This window comes from Bombina bombina, unplaced genomic scaffold, assembly GCF_027579735.1.
Source record: "Bombina bombina isolate aBomBom1 unplaced genomic scaffold, aBomBom1.pri scaffold_870, whole genome shotgun sequence".
NCBI classification, from domain to species: Eukaryota; Metazoa; Chordata; class Amphibia; order Anura; family Bombinatoridae; genus Bombina; species Bombina bombina.
Window position 1 is genome coordinate 94256 of NW_026512432.1, and position 25146 is coordinate 119401.

General features: G+C 40.6%; 1 protein-coding gene across 1 annotated transcript in view; it reads left to right on the forward strand.

Annotated features, from left to right (window-relative positions):
* Positions 1-25146, forward strand: part of LOC128644307 (meiosis-specific with OB domain-containing protein-like) — a 127730-nt gene that overhangs the window by 90846 nt on the left and 11738 nt on the right. The window contains exon 7 of the mRNA XM_053696974.1: positions 3994-4094. Within this exon, the coding sequence (XP_053552949.1) occupies positions 3994-4094 (101 nt within the window). The remainder of the gene's footprint in view (positions 1-3993; positions 4095-25146) is intronic.

Here is a 25146-nt window from a genome sequence, read left to right on the forward strand (position 1 = left end):
TTCTTATTGTTCTTACTGCTCTTGCACTGCTGTAGGTAAAATCTCAGTTTCATGAGCCTCAGTGGATCACTTTCTACAGTCCTATTGATGAACAGGTCAGCTGAGCATTGCTTTTATATATAAAATATAAAGTCAGTTGTGATCTGTCATTATCTTGCTGCACATAGCTATGAAAGTTTGTTGTTGATACTGAATGAAGAAGACCCAGTGAGACTATAAAATATGCTTGTAGGGGGGGGCGTGTCTGACCAATGACCAAGATGGCTGCTTTATAATTTTGCCTGATCAGAGGAGTTGATAAAACTGCTGTTTGTCACTCCTTATCCCACACATGAAGGGCTCCATGTACTAAGCAGTCAGCGAGCTACCCGCAACAAATCTCGCGTCAAAACTCGCAAACTGATATGTACAAAGTCGTCAACTATGTTCAAACTCGCATCTTTAAAATTGCGAGCGTACTTATCCGCCAAACCTCGCTACCTCTCCATTTTTCACTGTAATTAGACACATTTCACCAACAACTCGCTAAAAACTAATGTACTAAAAAATCTATTTGTCCGCTCGCGACAATTTCCGCTCCCACCTCGTTATTTTTGCCTCGCCACCTTTTAGGTGGCGGGCAAGGTACAAAACAATAGGAAAGTCACTCTAGACGCCAGTCTAGACATATATAAAAGGCAGTAATATCAGCATTGTACTTACATTGTTCATTTCGGCAGCTATGGAGACACTTCTGTATTTGTTTATTCTCTGTGTGATGCAAATGCGGTCTAGAAGACAGAATACTGGAAATGTCGCAAATCAATTGGTTCGAAGGAGGAGAGTTCGTGTCTCCCGTGTATTCCTTCCACGGGTTGGTTTGCACAGCCTTTCTGACCGACAGATCATAAGGAGATTCAGGCTTGATCGTGAATCCATATTACACCTGTATCGAGAGATTGAAGATCATTTGGAGCCGATGACGGCTCGTTCACAAGCTATTCCGGGACTTCTGAAACTATTAGCTGCATTGCATTTTATGGCAACAGGCTCCTTTCAGGCAGTTTCTAGTGTCATTATTGGAATGAGTCAATCTGCTTTTTCACGCCACTTATCCAAAGTCATAGGGGCTATGATGGTTATTTTTCCTCAATATGTTTGTTTGCCATCTACCCCTGAAGAATGGCAATCTATAAAGTCCAATTTCTATAGGATGGCCAGATGAAGCCATATCCAATTTGTAAATAAATATTACAAAAATAACGCTCTGTAATCACTCTTCAAAAAATTTTGAACAATAATAAAGTTGTTTAGATAAGTTGAACTTTTATAGGAGCAAAATTCTATTCCCGCGACTACTATGACGTTCGTGACACCTTGTATGTCACGTGTTAATAATTGGCCAGACAATTCAACAGAAAGTTAAGTACATCAGCTTAGTCGCAGCGAGCGAGGCGTCAATCCACTGAAAATTAATACTTGTGGAATCGATCTACACAACTTTTATACAAGACCTCAGCCCAGCAGCTTGAAATAGATGAGGTGCGCAGAGGAGGCCTGGTAACAGCCTAGACCTACATCTACCCCCCACCTTTCTGAATAGTCAGATTAAACAGCCATTTGTGCTGAAGAACTACAACCTATGAAACACCATATTTTAATATTCGATACTAAAGACCACTCCAAGCTTACAACTGAACAGAGACTCCATTGACGGATAAGGCAACATTGTGGAAATCGAGCTACCGCCAAAGGAAAAGTTACAAGATTAAAATGAATGCCGTGGAGACCCTTAAGGCCCTGATTACGCAATATACTTAACAGCTTGCAAAGGACCTTAGATCAACACTCACCTCTTTCTGCTCCGAGACTACCTCTGAGCTGGCTATGCAGCGGCCCCTTTTGCTGAGGTGCGAGCAACAACTATAGAAGAGCGACTGGAGATTGTAACTGACACATCCCGACTTCCTCCCGCCTGCTGTGTCACACTACTTAACTGACAGCCCTGAACACCAAGGAGCAAGATCACTTGAAAGTTTGCGTAAAGCCAAAGATCTAAACCAGACTACAGTGGAAGCTGGAGACGGCTGTCTACTTTATCAGGGACCCAAGCTAGCCCTGCACCAGCTCCCTGGCAAATATATAGAGGTGAGCAGAAAGCTGGAAAACTCTCCTATATGCTCTCTGTTTGGCATGGAGCCACTGAAGGGGTTTACTACTTTAAAAATACTACCCTACAAAGCTTAGCTACATGGGACACTAAGTCATACAGACTTCAGCAGTGGGAAGCCGCTACAGAATCTGAAAGGTCTAGGATCAGTTAATAACTCTTTTGACTCACCAAAGCATAGTTCTCTAGGAGCTCAGGTTTCAGATGAACGGAATGCTAGAGGAGACGGGCTGAACCTTTCTCATAGAACTTTCTCCTGTTTCTCCGATGCTTAAGATTGATGCAGAGGCAAACCTATAAACACCATTAATATTATGCATTATATTTAGGTTTTTTTAGCATGAAGATGATACATTTGAGAACTTGAGAGACTCACTTTAATGTTGCTCCTCATCCAAATGATTGTAAAAATTACCAGCATTTTACAAAGTTAAGATATTGCTCATCTTGCCCTAATATAAGCCTTGAATAATGTGTATTTGCTTGGAAAGCTTGTTATAATGTTGGTAACTGAAATATGTGTCTCTTTGACAGCTTATTATTAGGTATATTTATGCTATGAGATCATATGCCATTATGTTAATGTGGACTTTAATGTATGCATGCATCGCAGCCTCACATATATTATTAAGAAGAGTCATACTCTTAGTACTGCCAGTCATATGACTATATTTATGCTATACTATTTGACTATAACAATGTCTGACATATGGGCTGGTATGTTGTCTGCAGCCGGAACAGCATATTTTAGCCTTTCAAGGCATGCAAGACCGGCTTTTCTGGCATTATATGCAAACACACGTCTCTCTCTGAGGCACCTGAGCTATTGTTTACACCAACATAGCCTATTATTATTGAACTAGAGGCCAGCATATATTTTGGGTCTATTACATGAGTCTTAGGGCTCCCCAACATTTCTGCACACTAAAGCATGGCCCCTCTACAGAAGATTTAATATATTTATTTTTGCTATCTTAACCTATATGCGCGCAAGTTTAAATATGAGTATACCTCCATAGGTTATATTTACCCCATATAAAACGCATATAATTTGGTAGTCTACTGACGCGACTATACAACATTGTCTCTTACTAGTATTATGCATTTCCTATGCACAAAGCTGAGGTAGTAGAAAGCCGAGCATTATTATAATGTGGATCCTTTATGCTACACCCAATAGAGGGGTATCTTTTACAAGCAGAAAGTTAGACAGTATTGAACGTGTAATGACACTGGCTTACATATTTACTGGCATTGTGATCTCGCACTTATAAGTTGCTGTTATTCCCAAAATCTATTTTATATTCCTCTACATGTTCAGTTGTTGGTTAAAGTTTTTATTTGTTCTCTTTCCACATAATGGTCTATATTGTGTGACTAATAGTTTATACTACAATTAAATAAAAAAATAAAAAATTAGGTTTATAATATGGGACCCAAGAATGGCCCCTTTTGGTTTAAGATTACCCTCTGCAACGTTGAACATCTTATATTACCATGAGGTCCAAAAGTGGCCTTAGCTCTTATTTGGAGGGTATATAGCTTGAGTGGCAAACAACTTTCATTACCAATGTCCCTGATAATTGACATGCTAACATGTAATGATTATCTTGTTTGGCTTATTTTGTGTGTTTGCCCTGACATATTATTTCTTTATGGTTTTTGTTGACATATAATTTGTATATGCCTTGAATTATACCTCAATAAAAATATATTTAAAAAAATATATATGTTTGTAAAGCTTGTTTTTAACTTTACCCCACACCTATAAATTAAATTAATTGATAGTGCATTGTAAACAATTAACAATTCCATCAATTTATTGTGTTTTCCATTAAAATTAGGTTGGCGAAACCAAATGTTTTACTACTTCCGACAAGAGAAGAGGTCAGAGATGTGAAGTAAAACTGTTTGATGAAATTATTTCCTCATTTGGGATGATATGGTAACTAATAACCCCTCATTCATTTCAGTAGTTCAAAGCCTTAGGCCTTGCAATAATGTATTGCTGGTAATTGAATTACTTTAAATATTGTGGGTCATTTTAGAGACACTGAAATGCTTGTATGAAGCCCTAGAGGGATATTCTAAAATAATATAAATAGTTTGAGAATATCATTCTTGTTTTGCCGACTCTAACTTACTATAGTTTAATTTCTATTGCTGTTGTAGATGACAACTGGTGGTAACAACAAGTAACTTCATTAAAGTCTATGGAGATGTTTTATGTTCTCACCAGTTTACATGATTTACAAGAATAATAGAAACTAAGCCTATGTGTATAACCCCACAAGGGTGAAACTGTCAGTGATTGGCTGCTATATGCAACTGCCATTCCTGATCATTTCATAGGTGTTCTTCTGAGCAGCTACAATGTGTGTGTCTCCCGAATGGGACTTTACCTATGTGTGAGTATTTACTTAGTAAGTGATTTGTACTTTAGAAAGTTCTTTATAAAAAAACAACAACTTTTTTGTGGTTAAATTGTGCCCATTAAAGTTATATATCATTTAATACTACAACATTTGAAAATCTCTGTAGTCACACATGATATATTTTAAACCTGCTGCAAAATGGAGCTCAACATTTAAGTGGCAACATACACAGTAAAGTACATTCAAATATCACAAAAAGAATAGTGATACTTTAAACAAGTGTTAAAGTGATTTAACAAACGCTAGGATTTACCATCACTAAAAATAATGTTGAGTTTAAGTGTTAAATTATTTTTTAAAAGGTGCTAAACTCACCCTGTCTGTGCCACTGCACCTAGCTAAACTCAGTGTCTCCGGCCGCCCATGGCACAGCACTTTCCTTCAATGAGGTGACGTTTCCACCTCTAAACCAATAGCCGTGCTAGCATATAGAACACTGTCCGATAACACGCACGGCTATTGGTTTAGAGGTGGAGACGTCACCTCAATGAAGTAGAGCGCTGTGCTGTGGGCTGCCGGACACGCTACGTTTAGTGCAGTGCAGCGGCACAGACAGGTTGCGTTTAGCACTCTTTTTTTAATAATTGATCACTTAAACTCAACATTATTTTTAGTGATGGTAAATCCTAGCGTTTGTTAAACGCTTGGATTAACCATCACTTTAAGTAATTTGACATGAAGATTTCAAAAACAATGTTAGCGATTTTTCCTACTTGCATAGGCACATGTAAAAGTAATGCTAAGGACTATGCATGCTGTGGGCAAAGCATACATGAAAGGTTCTAGAAAATACTTTTCTTAGCACAGAGCTGTAAAGGACATTATTGTTTCAAGTATAAATCCAGTTTGTTCAATAATCCCATAATCTCAAGACCTATTTCTCCTGTTAAGTGTAGTCAGTCCACGGGTCATCCATTACTTATGGGATATTAACTCCTCCCTAACAGGAAGTGCAAGAGGATCACCCAAGCAGAGCTGCTATATAGCTCCTCCCCTCTACGTCATACCCAGTCATTCTCTTGCACCTAACTAATCGATAGGATGTGTGAGAGGACAGTGGTTATTAAAACTTAGTTTTTATTTCTTCAATCAAAAGTTTGTTATTTTAAACGGCACCGGAGTGTGTTGTTTTTTTCTCAGGCAGCATTAGAAGAAGAATCTGCCTGAGTTTGTGTATGATCTTAGCGGACGTAACTAAGATCCATTTGCTGTTCTCTGCCTTCTGAGGAGCGGGGTAACTTCAGAACAGGGGACAGCGGGCAGGGTTCACCTGCAAAGAGGTATGTTGCAGTATATTATTTTCTAAGGAATGGAATTGACTGAGAAAATACTGCTAATACCGTTAAAATGTAAGTACAGCCTTAAATGCAGTAATAGCAACTGGTATCAGGCTGTTATGTATGTATGTTGGCACTGAAGTATTTCTGGGGAATGGCACTTCACTAAGAAAATACTGTATACATATAACTTATAGCCTTCTGCAGTAAAAGCAACTAGCAACAGGCTTTTTTATAACTTCATGTATTTATATTTAAAACGTTTACTGGCATGTTAATCGTTTTAGCTTTGAGGTACTTGGTGAAAAATTTTATGGGCATTAATTTCCACTTGGCTATCGTTTGTTTTAAATAAAATCAGTTTATTGAGCTTCCCCACTGTTGTACTATGAGTGGGAGGGGCCTATTTTGGCGCTTTTCTACGCAGTAGAAATTCAGTCACAAGTCTTCCTTATTCTCCCTGCATGATCCAGGACGTCTCTACAGAGCTCAGGGGTCTCCAAAACTAGTTTTGAGGGAGGTAATCACTCACAGCAGACCTGTGAGACTGTGTTTTGACTGTGATAAAAACGTTTATATTTTATTGTTATACGTTTTTCCGGTATTAAGGGGTTAATCATCCATTTGCTAGTGGGTGCATTCCTTTGCTAAATCAATGCATTTACTGTAAAAAATTGGTTTTTATAACTAATCCGGTTAATTGTTATTTCAACTGTGACAGTTTTTGTGTGCTTCTTAAAGGCACAGTAACGTTGTTTATATTACTTGAAAATTGTTTGAAAAGTATTTTCCAAGCTTGCTAGTCTAATTGCTAGTTTGTTTAAACATGTCTGACACAGAGGAATCTCTTTGTGCAATATGTTCTAAGACCAATGTGGAGCCCAATAGAAATTTGTGTACTAATTGCATTGATGCTACTTTAAATAAAAGCCAATCTGTACATGTCAAGAAAATTTCACCAGACATCGAGGGGAAAGTTATGCCGACTAACTCTTCTCACGTGTCAGTACCTGCATCTCCCGCTCGGGAGGTGCGTGATATTGTGGCGCCAAGTACATCAGGGCGGCCATTACAAATCACTTTACAAGACATGGCTAATGTTATGACTGAAGTTTTATCTAAATTGCCAGAACTTAGAGGTAAACGCGACCACTCTGGAGTGAGAACAGAGTACGCTGATAATGTTAGAGCCATGTCTGATACTGCGTCACAAGTGGCAGAGCATGAAGACGGTGAGCTTCATTCTGTAGGTGACGGATCTGATCCAAATAGACTGGATTCAGACATTTCAAATTTTAAATTTAAGCTTGAGAACCTCCGTGTACTATTAGGGGAGGTATTAGCGGCTCTGAATGATTGTAACACGGTTGCAATCCCAGAGAAATTATGTAGGCTGGATAGATACTATGCGGTACCGGCGTGTACTGACGTCTTTCCTATACCTAAGAGGCTTACAGAGATTATTACCAAGGAGTGGGATAGGCCCGGTGTACCCTTTTCCCCCCCTCCTATATTTAGAAAAATGTTTCCAATAGACGCCACCACACGGGACTTATGGCAGACGGTCCCTAAGGTGGAGGGAGCAGTTTCTACTCTGGCTAAGCGTACCACTATCCCGGTGGAGGATAGCTGTGCCTTTTCAGATCCAATGGATAAAAAGTTAGAGGGTTACCTTAAGAAAATGTTTACTCGACAAGGTTTTATATTACAACCACTCGCATGCATTGCGCCTGTCACGGCTGCGGCGGCATTCTGGTTTGAGTCTCTGGAAGAGACCCTTGAATCAGCTCCATTGGATGAGATTACAAACAAGCTTAAAGCCCTTAAGCTAGCTAATTCATTTATTTCTGATGCCGTAGTACATCTAACTAAGCTTACGGCTAAGAATTCCGGATTCGCCATTCAGGCGCGCAGAGCGCTGTGGCTAAAATCCTGGTCAGCCGATGTGACTTCTAAATCTAAATTGCTTAACATACCTTTCAAAGGGCAGACATTATTCGGGCCCGGTTTGAAAGAAATTATCGCTGACATTACTGGAGGTAAGGGCCATGCCCTGCCTCAAGACAGAGCCAAACCAAGGGCTAGACAGTCTAATTTTCGTGCCTTTCATAACTTCAAGGCAGGAGCAGCATCAACTTCCTCCGCTCCAAAACAGGAAGGATCTGTTGCTAGATTCAGACAGGGCTGGAAACCTAACCAGACCTGGAACAAGGGCAAGCAGGCCAGAAAGCCTGCTGCTGCCCCTAAGACAGCATGAAGTGAGGGCCCCCAATCCGGAAACGGATCTAGTAGGGGGCAGACTTTCTCTCTTCGCCCAGGCTTGGGCAAGAGATGTCCAGGATCCCTGGGCGTTAGAGATCATATCTCAGGGATATCTTCTGGACTTCAAAGCTTCTCCTCCAAAAGGGAGATTTCATCTTTCAAGGTTGTCAACAAACCAGATAAAGAAAGAGGCGTTTCTACGCTGTGTACAAGATCTTTTACTAATGGGAGTGATCCACCCGGTTCCGCGGTCGGAGCACGGACAAGGGTTTTACTCAAATCTGTTTGTGGTTCCCAAGAAGGAAGGAACCTTTAGACCAATCTTGGATTTAAAGATCCTAAACAAATTCCTAAGAGTTCCATCGTTCAAAATGGAAACTATTCGGACAATCTTACCCATGATCCAAAAGGGTCAGTACATGACCACAGTGGATTTAAAGGATGCCTACCTGCACATACCGATTCACAAAGATCATTACCGGTACCTAAGATTTGCCTTCCTAGACAGGCATTACCAGTTTGTAGCTCTTCCCTTCGGGTTGGCTACTGCTCCAAGAATCTTTACAAAGGTTCTGGGTTCTCTTCTGGCGGTACTAAGACCGCGAGGAATATCGGTAGCTCCGTACCTAGACGACATTCTGATACAAGCGTCAAGTCTCCAAACTGCCAAGTCTCATACAGAGTTTGTACTGGCATTTCTAAGGTCACATGGGTGGAAAGTGAACGAAGGAAAGAGTTCTCTATCGCCACTCACAAGAGTTCCCTTCTTAGGGACTCTTATAGATTCTGTAGAAATGAAAATTTACCTGACAGAAGACAGGTTAACAAAACTTCTAAATGCTTGCCGTGTCCTTCATTCCATTCCACACCCGTCAGTGGCTCAATGCATGGAGGTAATCGGCTTAATGGTAGCGGCAATGGACATAGTACCCTTTGCACGCCTGCATCTCAGACCACTGCAATTGTGCATGCTAAGCCAGTGGAATGGGGATTACTCAGATTTGTCCCCTATGCTGAATTTGGATCAAGAGACAAGAAATTCTCTTCTATGGTGGCTTTCTCGGCCACATCTGTCCAAGGGGATGCCCTTCAGCAGGCCAGATTGGACGATTGTAACAACAGACGCCAGCCTGATAGGTTGGGCGCTGTCTGGAACTCCCTGAAGACTCAGGGATCTTGGTCTCAGGAGGAGAGTCTCCTTCCCATAAACATTCTGGAATTAAGAGCAGTTTTCAATGCTCTTCTGGCTTGGCCTCAGTTAGCAACTCTGAGGTTCATCAGGTTTCAGTCGGACAACATCACGACTGTGGCTTACATCAACCATCAGGGAGGGACAAGGAGTTCCCTAGCGATGATGGAAGTCTCAAAGATAATTCACTGGGCAGAGTCTCACTCTTGCCACCTATCAGCGATCCACATCCCAGGCGTGGAGAACTGGGAAGCGGATTTTCTAAGTCGTCAGACTTTTCATCCGGGGGAGTGGGAACTTCATCCGGAGGTTTTTGCCCAAATACTTCGGCGTTGGGGCAAACCAGATCTGGATCTCATGGCGTCTCGCCAGAACGCCAAACTTCCGTGTTACGGATCCAGGTCCAGAGACCCGGGAGCGGTTCTGATAGATGCTCTGACAGCACCTTGGGCCTTCAACATGGCTTATGTGTTTCCACCTTTCCCGTTGCTTCCTCGATTGATTGCCAGGATCAAACAGGAGAGAGCATCGGTGATTCTAATAGCGCCTGCGTGGCCACGCAGGACCTGGTATGCAGACCTAGTGGACATGTCGTCCTGTCCACCATGGTCTCTGCCTCTGAGACAGGACCTTCTGGTGCAGGGTCCTTTCAAACATCCAAATCTAATTTCTCTGAAGCTGACTGCTTGGAGATTGAACGCTTGATTCTATCAAAGCGTGGATTCTCGGAATCAGTGATTGATACTTTAATACAGGCTAGGAAGCCTGTTACCAGGAAAATTTACCATAAAATATGGCGCAAATACTTGCATTGGTGCGAATCCAAGAGTTACTCATGGAGTAAGGTTAGGATTCCTAGGATATTGTCTTTTCTACAAGAAGGTTTAGAAAAGGGTTTATCCGCTAGTTCGTTAAAGGGACAGATCTCAGCTTTGTCCATCCTTTTTCACAAACGTCTGTCAGAAGTTCCAGACGTTCAGGCTTTTTGTCAGGCTTTGGCCAGGATTAAGCCTGTGTTTAAATCTGTTACTCCACCATGGAGCTTAAACTTAGTTCTTAACGTTTTACAGGGTGTTCCGTTTGAACCCCTTCATTCCATTGATATCAAGCTGTTATCTTGGAAAGTTCTGTTTTTAATGGCTATTTCCTCGGCTCGAAGAGTCTCTGAGTTATCGGCCTTACATTGTGATTCCCCTTATCTGATTTTCCATTCAGACAAGGTAGTTCTGCGTACTAAACCTGGGTTCTTACCTAAGGTAGTTACCAACAGGAATATCAATCAAGAGATGTTGTTCCATCATTGTGTCCTAACCCTTCTTCAAAGAAGGAACGTCTTCTGCACAATCTGGACGTTGTCCGTGCCCTGAAATTTTATTTACAGGCAACTAAAGATTTTCGACAAACTTCTTCCCTGTTTGTCGTGTATTCTGGACAGAGGAGAGGTCAAAAGGCTTCGGCCACCTCTCTTTCTTTTTGGCTTCGTAGCATAATACGTTTAGCCTATGAGACTGCTGGACAGCAGCCTCCTGAAAGAATTACAGCTCATTCTACTAGAGCTGTGGCTTCCACTTGGGCCTTTAAGAATGAGGCCTCTGTTGAACAGATTTGCAAGGCTGCAACTTGGTCTTCACTTCACACTTTTTCCAAATTTTACAAATTTGACACTTTTGCTTCTTCGGAGGCTGTTTTGGGGAGAAAGGTTCTTCAGGCAGTGGTTCCTTCCGTGTAAAGAGCCTGCCTGTCCCTCCCGTCATCCGTGTACTTTTAGCTTTGGTATTGGTATCCCATAAGTAATGGATGACCCGTGGACTGACTACACTTAACAGGAGAAAACATAATTTATGCTTACCTGATAAATTCCTTTCTCCTGTAGTGTAGTCAGTCCACGGCCCGCCCTGTTTTTTATGGCAGGTCTAAATTTTAAATTATACTCCAGTCACCACTGCACCCTATAGTTTCTCCTTTCTCGTTTGGTTTTCGGTCGAATGACTGGGTATGACGTAGAGGGGAGGAGCTATATAGCAGCTCTGCTTGGGTGATCCTCTTGCACTTCCTGTTAGGGAGGAGTTAATATCCCATAAGTAATGGATGACCCGTGGACTGACTACACTACAGGAGAAAGGAATTTATCAGGTAAGCATAAATTATGTTTTCTTATTTGTGGTGAAAGTTAATTTTACCATTTCCTCTCCACTAACTGAGGGTAAGATAAAGAATAGTGCAGCTGCTTTTTGAGAAACAAAGGGAAAAAAAATGTTATATGGACCTTCATTTTTAAAGTAGGAACAAGCTGAGTGTCCACTGTGCATTTTACTTTTTTTAGTGTCATACAAATACTTATGAAAAGCTTTTATGCTATAGAGCTTTACCACTCAAACATTTTAATATTTATGTTATATTAAAGGGACAGTCTACACCAGAATTGTTATTGTTTAAAAATATAGATAATCCCTTTATTACCCATTCCCCAGTTTTGCATAACCAACACTTATAATAATACATTTTTTACCTCTGTGATTACCTTGTATCTAAGCTTCTGCAGACTGTCCCCTTATTTCAGTTCTTTTGACAGACTTACATTTTACCCAATCAGTGCCGACTCCTAGGTAACTCCAGATAAGGGGCAGCCCTCAAGGGCTAAGAAATTAGCATATTACCTACCTAAGTTTAGCTTTCAGCTAAGAATACCAAGAGGACAAAGCAAAATTGATGATAAAAGTAAATTGGAAGGTTGTTTAAAATTACGTGTCCTATCTGAATCATTAATGTTTATTTTTGACTTGACTGTGCCTTTAAGAAGCAATTCACTATGAGTTGGTATTTCTCCTCACACTTTTATTAAATCTCCTCTTTCTGATAATGAAGGAATTTTGTCTAAGTGGAAAGACTTTGAACTGTTAGTAATTCTTTTACACCTGAATTCCATATTCTTGTAAAAAAATCTCCTAAAAATGGATATGGAACCCAAAAGTTTTCTTTTGTGATTCAGACAGAGCATACAATTTAAAAAAAAAAATCCAATTTACTTCTATTATCAAATTTGCATTGTTCCCATGATACTCTTTGTTGAAGAGATAAGTGTTGCAGTTATTATTAGTGTTCTTTCACATTGATCTTGTTTGCTGTGCAAAATATTATGTTTTGTGGTACTGAACACAACTATATGGGGCCTATCTATCAAGCTCCGTGTGGAGCTTGACGCCCTGTGTTTCTGGTGAGCCTGTAGGCTCGCCAAAAACACCAGTTATGAAGCAGCGGTCTAAAGACCGCTGCTCCATAACCCTGTCCGCCAGCTCTGAGCAGGCGGACAGACATCTCCACAAATCAACCCGATCGAGTATGATCGGGTTGATTGACAACCCCCTGCTGGCGGCCGATTGGCCGCGAATCTGCAAGGGGCGGCGTTGCACCAGCAGCTCACAAGAGCTGCTGGTGCAATGATGAATACAGAGAGCGTATTGCTCTCCACATTCAGCGAGGTCTGTCGTACCTGATCCGCACTGTCAGATCAGGTCCAACAGACCATTGTTAAATAGGCCTCCATGTGTTAACAGTAGAAACAGCCACTAACGTAGAGCAAAAAAGATAGTTGAAACAAGCCACAACGAATTACATACATGATCTCGCCTGAACAATGAGGACCCACAACAGTCTCAAGACTATGAGGCCTATTTATCAAGCCATCAACTATGCTGCATTCGCCGGCACCAATACGCTCGCCTAACATTGCGGCTGCGGACCTGAATATGATCTCCATATTTATAAAAAAAGCCGGCAAAAATCCGAGCACCAAGTACGGGCGATGAGCAGAGGACTATTGTTAACTAGCAGTCATCGATCTCGCTGCTATTTGGCTTTTTACCAACTTTATTTATACCCTGTCACTAAACACCGCCACTATACTAAAATGTTTAACCCCTATCCCATTGCTCCCGGACCCCACCGCCACTAAATAAATGTATTAACCCCTATCCCGCCACTCCCGGACCCCACCGCCACTAAATAAATGTATTAACCCCTAAACCCCTGGCCTCCCATATCACTACCACTTACTAAACCTATTAACCCCTAAACTGCCAGCCCCCCACATCGCCATAAACTAAATTAAGCTATTAACCCCTAAACCTAACAACCCGCTAACTTTACATTAAAATTACTTCATCCCTATCTTATAATAAATTAAAACTTACCTGTAGAATTAAAATAAACTATATTTCACTAAAATTATAGCTAACAGACTTAAATTGATTTTACCAACATTAATTCATAAAGATCAAGTTGGATTCATTAAGGATAGGGAAGCCCCAGACAATGTGAGAAGAATTTTGACTCTAGTAGATTACTTAAAACAGACTACGACGCCATCACTACTTCTATCACTTGACGCGGAAAAGGCGTTCGATAGGGTAGACTGGTCCTATATGTTTAAAGTCCTGGAAAGGATGGGTTTTAAGGGGGCATTTATGAAGGCACTTACTGCTATATACTCAAGGCCGACGGCGGTGGTGGGAGCAGCAGGATATATCTCAAGGTCCATTGATATTTTAAACGGGACCCGTCAAGGGTGCCCACTCTCGCCACTTTTATTTGCCATCAGTATAGAACCACTAGCAGCACTTATTAGACAATCAGTAGATGTGTCTGGGGTAAGGGTGACCAACGACGAATATAAATTGACATTATTTGCGGATGATGTCTTACTGACGTTAACCAGACCCTTGATTTCTTTACCTAACCTGTATAATATATTAGGAAAATTTGCAGAAATTTCAGGTTACAAAGTTAATCTGGATAAATGCGAGGCTTTGCCGATCTGCCTCCCAGCACATACAAAGAAGTCGATAGAATTAAATTTCAATATCACATGGGCAAAAACTCACATCACTTATCTTGGGATCAAGATGAATAGCACTTTCTCAGATCTATATAGATTAAATTATGTACCCCTATATAAAGCTATCAGAAGGGATCTCAATAACTGGAAAAAGGGCAGATTCTCATGGTACGGGAGACTCATGGCACTAAAAATGAATGTCCTACCCAGGATTTTGTATCTTTTTAGAACTCTGCCGATTGGGATCCCCCTAGCAGATCTAAATGCCTTACAAGCAGATTTATTTCGGTTCCTGAGAGGAGATGGGAAAGCAAGAATAGCGTCACAGATACTGAAACAACATAGACAGATAGGGGGAGTGGGGGTCCCGAACCTGGTGGACTATTACCAGGCCTCCAGGCTGGCACAATCTGTCATTATGGAGAAAAATTTTCAGGGGGTTATCTGGCCAAAAATAGAGGCGGACATTGAAGGTTGTGAGAGCTCAGCAGATATTTTATGGGATCCCTTATGGAACACAAAAAAACTTGCATACAGATCACCAGTGACACAGGAAGCATTACACACCTGGCACAAGATAACCAAACAGATAAATTTATTTAGCCCTTACTCTTTATTACTACCCTTAAAGTTTCTGTTACCTATGGATCTTAGAAAAGCAGTGGGAAAATGGGAAAATAAGGGTCTTTATAGGGTTGCAGATTTCCTGAGTGGGACATCAATACTTACATTTAACCAGATTAGGGATAAAATCCTACCATACACACTGAACTGGTTTCTTTACCTGCAGATTTCATCTGCTATCTCTAAATACAGGGCAAATAGATCAAACCAATCTTTCACCTCTCTAGAAAAGATATGTAGCACAGAATCTAGGGAAAAACATGTTATATCTCAGAAATATTTGGTGCTACAAGGAAAGAAAACTACCCTTAAGTCTCCCCTTATGGAGAGATGGGAGAGAGAGGTGAGAGAACAGAAAAATTGGGAAAAGATTATATCAGACACTGGGAAGGGGGTACTTAGTGCAGATATGAAAGAAAATTGTTTGAAGGTAACCTTTAGGTGGTACCTTACGCCGGAAAGGACAGCTCACATTCCCACTATGAATAGTGCCCTTTGTTACAGAGGGTGTGGGGAGCGAGGGACGTACAGACATATGTGGTGGGACTGCTCACGAGTACGACCACTCTGGGATAGGCTTTCGAGACTAATTAGTGATACATTGGATGAAAGAATCGAATTAACGATAACTCAGGCACTTCTGCACGAAAAGGTGGGCTCACTGAACTCTGCGATCAACACTTTTATTAGGACACTTTGTACATGCCTACGTATATGCATAGCCAGACACTGGAAGGTGACTGCGCCGGGATGGGCGGAGGTATTAGAAAAGATAAAAGATATCTATATCATGTCAGAATTAGCAGCATGGGCACAAGGGAACACGGAGCAGTTTCAGAAAGTATGGTTTTACTGGATCTTGAAAGGCCACACCAATTCACACACTACTCAAGAAAGAGATGAGAGAGAAAGTTCAGGAAGGTAGGGTAGATAAAATAAGTACAGGGAGAATCCTCTACGTATTGGTAACTCATATCTAGAAAGACTGGACATTCTTGACCTCTAGTATAGTTCAGCTGACACATTCTTCTTCCTATTAAATAGGGAGATGACAAAATAATAGATTAAAAGAATCAGTGGGACACCTGTGGAGATGGGAAACACCTGGAGGGGGGAGGAGGGAGGGTAGGGGGAGTTAAGGGTTTTAGTTTTTGATGTTCTGTTAACTATTTGTCTTTATAAAGGGGATGGAGGTATGAGACCTGCCAGACCCAGTATGTTGAGAAATGTACACTTGATGTCAGTAAGGGGATGTCACAGTTTTATCTGTTTGATATAAGTGTATACGGTGATCCTCCCTTTTTCAATGTCTATGATTTGTATGTTGTTCATCAGAAATTCAATAAAAAATATTTCAACTAAAATAAACTATATTAAACTATTAATTAACCTACCCTAATTATTATACTAAAATTACATTAAACTACCAATTAAATTAACTATATTACATATTTAAAAACCTAACCCTACTCAAATTATTTAAATCTACAATTAAAAATTACTAAATTACAAAAAAATAAATGCTAAGTTACAAAAACTAAAAAACACTGTTACAAAAAATAAAAAACACTAAGTTACAAAAAAAATCCCCACAGTATCAAAAATAAAAAACAATTACACCTAATCTAATAGCCCTATCAAAATAAAAAAGCCCCCCCCAAAATAAAAAAAAACCTAGCCTACAATAAACTACCAATGGTAAAAAGGACCTTTTGCGGGGCATTGCCCCCAAAGAAATCAGCTCTTTTACCTGAAAAAAAAATACAAACACCCCCCCCAACAGTAAAACCCACCACCCACACAAACAACCCCCCCAAATAAAACCCCTATCTAAAAAACCTAAGCTCCCCATTGCCCTGAAAAGGGCATTTGTATGGGCATTGCCCTTAAAAGGGCATTTAGCTCTTTTACTGCCCAGACCTTACTCTAAAAATAAAACCCACCCAAAAAACCCTTAAATAAACCTAACACTAACCCCCGACGATCCATTTACAGTTTTCGAAGACCGGACATCCATCCTCATCCAAGCAGCAGAAGTCCTCATCGAAGCCGGCAGAAGTCTTCATCCAGACGGCATCTTCTATCTTCATCCATCCGGCACGGAGCAGATCCATCTTCAAGACATCCAGCGCGGAGCATCCTCTTCTTCCGATGGTCAACGTAGAATGAAGTTTCCCTTTAAGGTACGTCATCCAAGATGGCGTCCCTTACATTCCGATTGGCTGATAGAATTCTATCAGCCAATAGGAATTAAAGGGGAAAAATCCTATTGGCTGTTGCAATCAGCCAATAGGATTGAGCTTTCATCCTATTGGCTGATCCAATCAGCCAATAGGATTGAGCTCAAATTCTATTGGCTGATTGGAATAGCCAATAGAATGCGAGCTCAATCCTATTGGCTAATTGCAACAGCCAATAAGATTTTTTTCCCTTTCAATTCCTATTGGCTGATAGAATTATATCAGCCAATCGGAATGTAAGGGACGCCATCTTGGATGACGTACCTTAAAGGGAAACTTCATTCTATTTTGACCATCGGAAGCAGAGGATGTTCCGCGCCGGATGTCTTGAAGATGGATCTGCTCCACGCCGGATGGATGAAGATAGAAGATGCTGTCTGGATGCAGACTTCTGCCGGCTTCGATGAGGACTTTGGCCCACTTGGATGAGGATGGATGTCCGGTCTTCGAAAACTGTAAGTGGATCATCGGGGGTTAGTGTTAGGTTTATTTAAGGTTTTTTTGGGTGGGTTTTATTTTTATAATAGGGTCTGGGCAGTAAAAGAGCTAAATGCCCTTTTAAGGGCAATGCCCATACAAATGCCCTTTTCAAGGCAATGGGGAGCTTAGGTTTTTTTAAATATGGTTTTTATTTGGGGGGTTTGCTTGGTTGGGTGGTGGGTTTTAATGTTGGGGGGTTTTTGTATTTTTTTTTACAGGTAAAAGAGCTGATTTCTTTGGGGCAATGCCCCGCAAAAGGCCCTTTTAAGGGCCATTGGTAGTTTATTGTAGGCTAGGTTTTTATTTTTATTTTGGGGGGCTTTTATATTTTGATAGGGCTATTAGATTAGGTGTAATTCTTTTTTATTTGTGATACTGTTTTTTTTTTGTAACTTAGCGTTTATTTTTTTTTGTAATTTAGTAATTTTTAATAGTATATTTAAATAATTTGAGTAGGGTTAGGGTTTTTTAATATGTAATATAGTTAATTTAATTGGTAGTTTAATGTAATTTTAGTATAATAGTTAGGGTAGGTTAATTAATAGTTTAATATAGTTTAATGTAATTGTAGTATAATAGTTAGGGTAGGTTAATTAATAGTTTAATATAGTTTAATATAATTTTAGTATAATAGTTAGGGTAGGTTAATTAATAGTTTAATATAGTTTATTTTAATTCTAAAGGTAAGTTTTCATTTATTATAAGATAGGGATGTTGTAATTTTAATGTAAAGTTAGCGGGTTGTTAGGTTTAGGGGTTAATAGCTTAATTTAGTTTATGGCGGTGTGGGGGGCTGGTGGTTTAGGGGTTAATAGGTTTAGTTAATGGTAGTGATGTGGGAGGCCAGGGGTTTAGGGGTTAATAATTTTATTACAGTTGTGGCGGGGTCCGGGAGCGGCGGGATAGGGGTTAATACATTTTATTTAGTTGCGGTGGGGGTCCGGGAGCAGCGGATAGGGGTTAATACTTTTATTTAGTTGTGGTGGGGTCCGGGAGCGGCGGGATAGGGGTTAATACTTTTATTTAGTTGCGGTGGGGGTCCGGGAGCAGCGGATAGGGGTTAATACTTTTATTTAGTTGTGGTGGGGTCCGGGAGCGGCGGGATAGGGGTTAATACTTTTATTTAGTTTCGGTGGGGTCGGGGAGCGGCGGGATAGGGGTTAATACATTTTATTTAGCTTGCGGCAATGTCGGGGCAGCAGATTAGGGGTGTTTAGACTTGGGGCTTATGTTAGGGTGTTAGGTGTAAATGTAATTTGTTTTCTACCATTGAAATCAATGGGATATCTGGCAGCATCGAACATAAGCTTTTGCTGCTTTCAGACTCCCATTGATTCCTATAGCATCCATGGCCTCCAGGGTGGAAGATTGAAAACCAGGTACACTGGGCCGGAATAGTGGCGAGCGTAACTGTTAGAAATTTGTTAACTTGCAATGGGGTCAGATAGTGCCGAATTTGTGTTCGGAACATCTGTAATGACGTAAGCATCGATCTGTGTCGGATTGAGACTGGCGGATCATATGTTACGTCACAAATGTCAACTTTTGCCGGTCTATAGGCTTTGATAACTAGGACGAATCAAGCTCGCCACAATTACGCTGCGGAATTCCGGCGTATTTGCGGTTGACGTCTTCATAAATAGGCCTCTATGCATAAATATAGCCTAATGTGTTGATTTAGTAGGGTAAATATTGTAAATGCATGAAACACTAAAGGCTAGATTACGTGGAGAGCAAACATTTGCGCCCGAGCAAAAAGGGGTAAATTCCAAGGGTTTGTGCTCGTCAGGCTTATCACTCGTATTACAAGATAAAAATGAAAGCAGTCGAGTGTGCGCAATCGTAATTTACACTAGAATGATTACCGCGACTTCACAGCTTTGGTTAATTGTTTTGAAAGGCAAAAAAAGTTGCACAAAACACATCAAAAATACTTTACAAAGTACAGTTACACTCATATTAACACTATATAATAAAAATTTAAAAAAATATTGCACACAAATGTTATAAGGGCTCAAAGATAATATATCTAAGGTGTTAGAAAAAAGTGTTGTCGGTATAGCTGTACCGCACACCTTTTAGCCTGTACCGCAACATCAGTCCCGCACACGTAAAAATTACGTTTTTTCATGGGATTCCCATAGCGCCGGTATTACGAGTTTTGTGGTATGGCTAAAAAGTGAACGTTACAGCCTAAAACGACAAGATCCGTAACGCCTTCTAAAGTCAGTAGTTAGGAGATTTACATAAGAAATCTGTAACATAAAACTCATAACTAAACTGCTACAAAGTACACTAACACCCATAAACTTCCTATTAACCCCTAAACCGAGGCCCTCCTGCATCGCAAACACTATAATAAAATTATTAACCCCTAATCTGCCGCTCCCGACATCGCCACCACGAAAAAAATATATTAACCCCTATTCCGCCTCTCCCCGACATTGTTGCCACTATAATAAACTTATTAACCACTAAACCGCCAACCTCCCGCATCGTGAACACTATTTAATATTATTAACCCCTAATCTGCCGTTCGCCCACACCACTGCTATAATAAACCTATTAACCCCTAAACCGCAAGCCCCCCACAACGAAATATACTAAAATAAACAATCCCTAAACCGAAAGCCCCCATAACGAAATAAACTAATTGAAACTAGTAATCCCTAAACCTAACAACCCCCTAATTTTATATTAAAATTACAATTTCCCTATCTTAAATTAAATTAAAATTTACCTGTCAAATTAACAAAAAAAATATTTTAAACTAACAATTAAACTATTATAATTATTAAACTAAAATTAAACTAAACTACCAATAAAAAAAATCCTAACACTACTCTAAAAATTACAAAAAGTATCTAATTACAAAAAATAAAAACTAACTAAATTACAAAAAAAACCACTAAATTATGAGAAATAACAAATTATCAAAAATAAAAAAAATTACACCTAATCTAATAGCCCTATCAAAATAAAAAAGCCCCCCCAAAATAAAAAAAATCCTAGCCTACAATAAACTACCAATGGCCCTTAAAAGGGCCTTTTGTGGGGCATTGCCCCAAATATATCAGCTCTTTTACCTGTAAAAAAAATACAAACACCCCCCAACAGTAAAACCCACCACCCAACCAACCCCCCCCAAATAAAAAAAACTATCTAAAATAACCTAAGTTAACCATTGCTCTGAAAAAGGCATTTAAAAGGCATTTAGCTCTTTTACATTGCCCAAACCCTAATCTAAAAATAAACCCCACCCACTTAAAAAACCTAACACTAACTACAGTTGTTGAAGTTCCACTAGAAGGATCTTCATCCAGCCGGCGAAGTCCTCATCCAGGCGGCCTCTTCGATCTTCATCCAGCCGGCGCGGAGTGGGTCCATCCTGAAGACATCCGGCGCGGAGCATCCTCTTCAAGTTAGGTCGCCGCCGTACACTGAATCTTCAATGCAAGGGACGCGATTCAAGATGGCGTCCCTTGCATTCCTATTGGCTGAAAAATTTGAATCAGCCAATAGGAATTAGGGCTGCTAGAATCCTATTGGCTATTCAAATCAGCCAATAGGATTTAAGCAGCTCTCATTCTATTGGCTAATTCGAATTTTTCATTGAAGATTCAGTGTACAGCGGCGACCGTATGAAGAGGATGCTCCACGCCGGATGTCTTCAGGATGGACCCGCTCCGCGCCTCCGGGATCAAGGTAGAAGATGCCGCCTGGATGAAGACTTCTCGCCGCTTAGATCAGGACGTCGCCGCCAGGATGAAGATTGAAGAGGCCGCCTGGATGAAGACTTCGCCGGGATGAAGATCATTCAAGCGGGACTTTTAGGCTTTTTTAAGGGTTTATTGGGTGGGTTTTATTTTTTAGTTTAGGGTCTGGGCAGTAAAAGAGCTAAATGCCCTTTTAAGGGCAATGCCCATACAGATGCCCTTTTCAGGGCAATGGGTAGCTTAGATTTTTTTAGATAGTTTTTTTTTTTATTTTGTGGGTTGGGGGTGGGGGTTTGTAATGTTAGTCTTTGTAATTTTTTTTCAATAAAAGAGCTGATATCTTTATGGCAATGCCCTACAAAAGGCCCTTTTTTATTTTGGGGTGTTTTTTTATGGGTATTAGAATAGGATTTTTTTTTTATTTTTGATAATTTGTTTGAAGTATATTTTTAGGGGGTGTTTTTTTTTTAGCAAAAGAGCTGTTTATCTCAGGGCAATGCCCTACAAAAGGCCATTTTAAGAACCCCCCAAAAGACCCTTTTAAGAGCCCTTGGTAGTTTGGGGGGTGGGGGTTTGTATAGTGTTAGGGAGTTTTTGTATTTTTTTGGAGCAAAAGAGCTGTTTATCTCAGGGCAATGCCCTATAAAATGCCCTTTTAAGGGCCCTTGGTAGTTTGGGGGGTAGGGGTTTGTATAGTGTTAGGGGGTGTTTGTATTTTTTAGAGCAAAAGAGCTGTTTATCTCAGGGCAATGCCTTAAAAAGGCCCTTTTAAGGGCCACTGGTAGTTTGGGGGTGAGGGGTTGTATAGTGTTAGGGGGTGTTTGTATTCTTTTTTGAGCAAAAGAGCTGTTTATCTCAGGGCAATGCCCTACAAAAGGCCCTCTTAAGGGCCCCCCAAAAGGCCCTATTAAGGGCCCCTGGTAGTTTATTCTAGAGTAGGCTTTTTTATTTTGGGGTGTTTTTTTTAAGCGTATTAGAATAAGATTAATCTTTATTTTTTTGGATAATTAGTTTTTAGTTTTTTTTGTAATGATAGTTTTTTTTATTTCTCTTGTAAGATGTATCGAGTCCACGGATTCATCCATACTTGTGGGATATTCTCCTTCCCTACAGGAAGTGGCAAAGAGAGCACCCACAGCAGAGCTGTCTATATAGCTCCTCCCTTAGCTCCGCCCCCAAGTCATTCTCTTTGCCTGCTTAACTGCTAGGAAGGGTAAAGTGAGTGTGGTGACAAAAATGTTAGTTTTTATTTTCTCAAGCAAAAGTTTGTTATTTTAAATGGTACCGGTGTGTACTATTTACTCTCTGGCAGAAAAGGGATAAAGATTTCTGCAAGGAGGATGATGATCTTAGCATTTTGTAACTAAGATCCACTGCTGTTCTCACAAGGGCTGAAGAGTACAGGAAAACTTCAGTTGGGGGAACAGTTTGCAGGCTAAACTGCATTAAGGTATGTTCAGTCTATTTTTTTCTAGACAGTGTTATTTCTAGAAAAGGCTGGCAATATCCCCATGAGGGAAAGGTAAGCTGTATTCAGTAATAGAGGAATCCAAGCTTGCATAAAGGGCTCATAGTTACTGGTGACACTAATAGAAAAAGAAAAAAAAAACGTTTTGGTTTAATTACAAATATAACGTTTTTTGAGGGACTTTAAGGGGTCTTTGTGGCTTGTTTAAGGGTTATTAACCCACATGGCTAGTTTAAGAAACACTCTGTGGTGTTTCTTTTAGGCCCCATAACATCGAGTGAGGTGGGAGGGGCCTACTTTCCTCAGTTGCACAGTTTATTTACCTCAGAAGCATCCAGCTACTTCTCCAGAGATTCCTGCTGTATTTGAGGGCTGTAAAGAGTTTTTTTTCCCCACAAATCGTTCCTAAAGGGCAGGTAGGCGCCACAGCAGAGCTGTGGCAAGGTGCTGAACGTTATTTTACCGGTTTTTAAGTTTTTTCAATATGGGTTTTACATTAAGGGGTTAATTGTTTATTTGCATAGTGGTGCAAAGTTACTAAGGCTTTATGATGCTACTGTAAAAATCCAAGCTTGCATAAAGGGCTCATAGTTACTGGTGACACTAATAGGAAAAAACTTTTGGTTTAATTACAAATATAACGTTTTTTGAGGGACTTTAAGGGGTCTTGTGGCTTGTTTAAGGGTTATTAACCCACATGGCTAGTTTAAGAAACACTCTGTATTTTCCTCAGTTGCACAGTTGATTTACCTCAGAAGCATCCAGCTACTTCTCCAGAGATTCCTGCTGTATTTGAGGCTGTAAAGAGGTTTTTTTCCCCACAAATCGTTCCTAAAGGGCAGGTTCACTCTTGCCATCTCTCAGCAATCCATATCCCAGGGGTAGAGAACTGGGAGGCGGATTTCCTAAGTCGTTAGACTTTTCATCCAGGGGAGTGGGAGCTCCATCCGGAGGTATTTGCCCAGCTGACTCAGCTATGGGGCATACCAGAATTGGATCTGATGGCGTCCCGACAGAACGCCAAACTTCCTTGTTACGGGTCCAGGTCCCGGGATCCCCAGGCGGTACTGATAGATGCTCTAGCAGTGCCCTGGTCCTTCAATCTGGCTTATGTATTTCCACCGTTTCCTCTCCCCCCACGTCTGGTTGCCAGAATCAAGCTGGAGAGAGCTTCAGTGATTCTGATAGCGCCTGCGTGGCCACACAGGACTTGGTATGCAGACCTGGTGGACATGTCATCTGTTCCACCGTGGACTCTGCCAATGAGGCAGGACCTTCTAATCCAAGGTCCATTCAAGCATCCAAATCTAATTTCTCTGCGTCTGACTGCTTGGAGATTGAACGCCTGATTCTATCAAAGGGTGGTTTCTCTGAGTCGGTCATTGATACACTGATTCAGGCTAGAAAGCCTGTCACCAGGAAAATCTATCATAAGATTTGGCGCAGATATTTTTGTTGGTGTGAATCCAAGGGTTACTCATGGAGTAAGATTAGGATTCCTAGAATTTTGTCCTTTCTCCAAGAAGGATTGGAGAAGGGATTATCAGCTAGTTCCTTAAAAGGACAAATATCTGCTTTGTCTATTCTTTTACACAAACGTCTGGCAGATGTCCCAGACGGTCAAGCGTTTAGTCAGGCCTTGGTCAGGATCAAGCCTGTATTTAAACCTGTTGCTCCACCATGGAGTCTAAACTTGGTTCTTAATGTTCTTCAAGGGGTTCCGTTTGAACCTATGCATTCCATAGATATTAAGCTTATATCTTGGAAAGTTTTGTTTTTAGTAGCTATCTCTTCGGCTCGAAGAGTTTCTGAGTTATCTGCTTTACAGTGTGACTCACCTTACCTTGTTTTCCATGCAGATAAGGTGGTTTTGCGTACCAAACCTGGGTTTCTTCCTAAGGTTGTTTCTAATTGGAATATCAATCAGGAGATTGTTGTTCCTTCTCTGTGTCCTAATCCTTCATCAAAGAAGGAACGTCTGTTGCACAATCTTGATGTGGTTCGTGCTTTAAAGTTCTACTTACAAGCAACTAAAGATTTCCGTCAATCATCTTCATTGTTTGTTGTTTATTCTGGTAAACAGAGAGGTCAAAAGGCTACGGCTACCTCTCTTTCCTTTTGGCTGAAAAGCATCATCCGTTTGGCTTATGAGACTGCTGGCCAGCAGCCTCCTGAAAGAATTACTGCTCATTCTACTAGAGCAGTGGCTTCCACATGGGCTTTTAAAATTGAGGCTTCTGTTGAACAGATTTGTAAGGCGGCGACTTGGTCTTCGCTTCATACTTTTACCAAATTTTACAAATTCTATACTTTTGCTTCTTCGGAGGCTATTTTTGGGAGAAAGGTTTTACAAGCAGTGGTGCCTTCCGTTTAGGGTACCTGTCTTGTCCCTCCCTTCATCCGTGTCCTAAAGCTTTGGTATTGGTATCCCACAAGTATGGATGAATCCGTGGACTCGATACATCTTACAAG